This window comes from Sylvia atricapilla, chromosome 16 (assembly GCF_009819655.1).
Source record: "Sylvia atricapilla isolate bSylAtr1 chromosome 16, bSylAtr1.pri, whole genome shotgun sequence".
In the NCBI taxonomy this organism is placed as follows: Eukaryota; Metazoa; Chordata; class Aves; order Passeriformes; family Sylviidae; genus Sylvia; species Sylvia atricapilla.
Window position 1 is genome coordinate 1,787,892 of NC_089155.1, and position 4,402 is coordinate 1,792,293.

Here is a 4,402-nt window from a genome sequence, read left to right on the forward strand (position 1 = left end):
CCATTTGGGTGCCATGGGGGCAGGTTTTGTGGTACTGGTTAGACAATTCTGCAGACTGGCATTAATATGACCCTTCAAATATGACCCCCCAAACCCATGTGAATCCAGAATTCATCATAAAACACAGCTCTTATCCTAAAAATGCCTAATCAATGCCTGTCTCCCTGGTTGTCTCTTCCCTGAAATAACATCCAGCTTGTGTAAACATTAACTACACAATAAAGGCTGTCCATTAAATTTTAAGAGGGGAAAATTCGAGCTTCAAAGCTCTCTATTTTGATTATTGTACACATGGGGCAATTTGAAATATCCATTTGAGAAGCTAATGAAAGACAGAAGGCTTGTTGTGTTTTTGACTTGGCTTAGCACTTGGGGTTTAACATCAGGCACTGGCAGATCGTCTGAAAAATTCGACATTTGCATAAAGCACAGTAGTGACAGCAGGAATTCAAGTGTGGCTTGCAGGTTTTGAAGGTTGGCACACAGTTAGCAGCAGGTGAGGGCCTCGGCTTTGGAGATATCTTGCGTTTAGCATTTTTCTGGAAGACAAAAACACAAGAATTCATAGACAGGTGAAATGAGGATGGGGAACAACGGGAGGTTCTGAGGGAATGAGCAGGTGGCTGTGGCAGTGGGAGCTGTGCTAGCAATGCAGAGGCATAGTGGGGCTGGGAAATGGGAAAGGGTGGCTTGAGACCAATCTTCTGAGCAAAATGACCAACCTAATTTTGACCATGACTGGATGGAGCTCTGGAAAGGGTCTGTAGGAAAGAGCGTGGCCAGCAGTGAAGAAAGGAGTGCAAAAATGTACTCAGCTGGTGAAGTCATCAGTAAAACCAATTAAGGTGTTATGTTTGGATCTCCCAGCTTTTCAGATGAGTAAAAACTCCCTGTCAGTCTCTTGTTTGCCAAGCTGTGACACTGAGAGAGCAGGGGAGTGCCTTGGCAACACTCCGTCTCAGGAGCCCAGTGATCCTCCATCCATGGGAATCCCCAGCTGCACACACAGTTCAGGGAGTTTCAGGGAGTGGGAAAAGAGCTCTCATCTCCCCCAGGTGTGTGGCTTCTCTGCTGGCATCTTGGAGAGGTGGAAGATGTGGGATTGCTCAGCATGTCCCTGGGACCTGGGAGGGATCTCTGGATCCAGCGGCTGCAGGCGCCCTGTGCACTTCTGGAGCTCAGAGTTATGGAATTCTTTGGATGGGAAGGGATTTTAAAGTCCATCTCATCCCATCCCTGGCTATGGGCAGGGACACCTTCTGCTATCCCAGGTTGCTGCAAGCCCTGTCCTTGGCCTTGGACACTGCCATGGATGGGGCAACCACAGCTTCTAATTTTCTTTCCACCATTATGGTTTCACATCTATTTTTACAACATTGAGGGCTTTAAACTGTATGTAAATTATTTAAATCAGGAAATGACAGAATGACAGTAAAAGCCTTGCAAATGAATGCACTAGGGAAACTCTAGAGGTAACAAATTGTTCTAATTGAACAAAGTTTTCTGAACAACCACCTACCTTGGAAGATTTCTTGTTCTCTGCCTCTTTCCTGCTGACTTTCTGGGATTTTCTAGTTAAATCTTCAATGAGAATAGCACAGCAAAATGTGGAATCAATTTTACAGAATGTTATTTCAATGAGATAATCCTATTTTTGTGTGACAGCAGGCAGATAACCTGCATTGCCACCTCATTGCTGCATGTTTTGCAGTGATGTTCATCACAATTCAGAGTGTCTGAACTCTGTCACTGCTGCTTGTGTGAAGCAGAAGAGCAACTGATATTTGAATTTTAGAAGGGATTTTTGTACACATTGTTTGGTAGATGCAAACAATTAATTGTTTTAGAGAAATAAAATTGAAGGTCTCTGTGAAAAAGATTGGGGTGCTCATGCATAGTAGTCACATGAACAAAATATGAAAGATTTTTAGAATTCCATAATTTCTTCTGTTAAAAGGTGCTGCTACATGTATATTTTTGGAAGGAATTAACAAGTGTACACTGCTTTCCACAAGCAAAAATTCTGCTGATTTGGCATAAACTCTGCATCTGTGATGCCACCTTTCATTCTGCAGTTCTTTGTTCATTCTCCCCCCACGACCTCATTTTACATAATGATACTTGCACAAGTGTTTCATCCATGTGCCTGTAACTTTGCTCTCTCTCTCTCTATTTGTCACTATACCTAATTTTAGATATTTTTAACCATGTAAATTCCATGACTGGGACTTGATTTGGGCTCTAACACAGCAAGACTGTTAAAAGTGTGAGACTCTTCCCAGCTCATCAAACTACTGTGGTATTTTTGATACCTTTATTCTGGGTGTGTGAGTCTTATAATAAGCACTACCTGTATGTAATGGATGATTGAGATAAAAACCATCCATATGCCCACGGGTGAATGATGGCTCCTTATCTATTCCAGGATCCTCTATGAATTTTTTTTTTATATTTACTAATTTCTAGGATTTACAGAGTTGCAGAATGAATAAAAAGTATTTTGAGCTGGTTTGGGGGGTTTCATTTATATATTTTGTATCTTTATAAGTTAGGGTTATGCATCTCTAAGAAGCAGTGGGGAGAAATGTGTCACAGCTCAGCCCATCTGCCATGTCTAAAGCATGGGCTGACTTCTGTGAGAAGATGGAGAAATCAACTGAAGGGATTGTATTTTATATCTCTGATTTTAATTGGGGTAAAAAAAGTTATTGGAATTGTGAGGGTGAAGGCATCAAGGATCACAAGGCCCACAAAATGGTACAGCTTGGGAGGCTGCAGGACAGCACAAGTTTCGCTAAACTCTCAGTTAAACAACAACGAGTTAACTCAGGATTCAGAGGTTCAGATTTCTCTGGAAATGCATATGGGGGACAACTGTTTCTCCTTAAAAATATGTTGCCCTGAGTAAGAGCATGGAGAAAATACAGGAAACAAGCTATGAACCAGAGTGCTTTAAACTAAAGCCCTAAAAACCCGCAGAAAGGAGCTAAACAAGAGAAGCTTTATTTTTTTAATTATTAGCATTTTGACACAGTTATGAATGTTCTGTAGCTGATTATCTCCAAACACCTGTGAGTTTCTTGAGAGAAGAAGTTTGTGTAAATTACGTGGAAAGAGTTAAGGCAGACATGAGGAAATAATTTTGTGAAGAAAAGAGTTAGGCATCACCCTAAAGAGGCTCTTCCCAAACAGGACAGGTGACTGTAGGGATAGAGCTGGTCCTGTCTTGGATAGATAAATAAATGACCCCTGGCTCTCCCTTGCAGTAATCTTTTCTTCCCCTGTTTAAAGGTCAGGTAAACTGAGGTTATATTAATACCTGTTAATACTGTTGATTTTTCTACCACAAGAGCAGACCTTTAAAACCCTCACAGTATGTTCTTTTTTTCTCATATGCATAAGATTTTCAAAGGAAGGTTATTTCTCATATTAGCACAAAACCACTTCTCTTCAATATGAAAAGACTTATAGTGTGATACAAGCTGAAGTGAAACCTGTAAAACTAAAATAAATTGAATATTTTTTTTTCTTCTAAACTGAGGTTTGCCACATTGCCATTCTTGAGGGCTGCAGCCACCACAGTTCTTCAGCCTTTGAAGCCAAGCAAAATTATCCAGATAATCCAGAATAATCAACAGCAATATTTCCTGCAAATCTTGTTAATTGGGCACCGAAGGGCAGGTTTAACTCACCTACAATGGAGATGGGTGGAAGATCTGAGAGGTCCATTTTGCTCCTCCTGGACAGGTTGCATTCTGTCTTCTCCTCAATGACCAAGTGTGAATCAGCAGCTCTGAACAGGCTGTAGCAGAGCAGGAAGCTGAGGAAGAGGTTCTTTCTTGCCATCGTGGGGAGCAAAAATTCCATTGTCATGAAAACCAAAATTGGTCAAAACCTGTAGAAGTGATGCAGGGATATGAATCTCAGCAATGGTTTTCTGTCACGTTGTGCAGCTTTAGCACAAATCTCTAACAATTATTTTATTTCTAGCACCTTGCCTCTGGCAGTGGAATACCTAAGATTGTAGTTGTAAGAGTGGAAAAGTGCTATCTTAAATACAGCTCCCCGAGATGGTCTTTTTTTCTGATTCTTTTCTCACAAAGTTTATTTCCCATAAGATGTGAGGGTCCTCCCAACTGAGCTTTACAATGGTTATTATACAGCCAACGGCAGAAACTCAACCACATCATCAAATTTTGCCCAGAAAATCATGTCTACAAATTTGCGCTAGAAAACATGGAAAAATAATGACAATTCAAACCCTCTCCCCCCACCCCCCAACTGTGGTCTTAAAAATAAATCATGAAGTGATATCTTGTTTTATTACACCTCCAAGTGACTGCTGTAATCCCATATAAATCATGGCTGTAACTCATGTGCATTATAAAAGGCCAGTGCTGTA

At 41.0% G+C, this 4,402-nt stretch overlaps 1 protein-coding gene across 1 annotated transcript; it reads right to left on the reverse strand.

Annotated features, from left to right (window-relative positions):
- Window positions 1–362: 362 nt before the first annotated feature.
- On the reverse strand, window positions 363–3,873 carry ASIP (agouti signaling protein). Its single transcript, XM_066330416.1, has 3 exons — window positions 3,693–3,873; window positions 1,520–1,581; window positions 363–539 (listed from the first exon to the last, which is right to left on the reverse strand). The coding sequence occupies exons 1-3, from the start codon at window positions 3,871–3,873 to the stop codon at window positions 363–365; spliced, it is 420 nt and encodes a 139-aa protein (XP_066186513.1).
- Window positions 3,874–4,402: the final 529 nt, after the last annotated feature.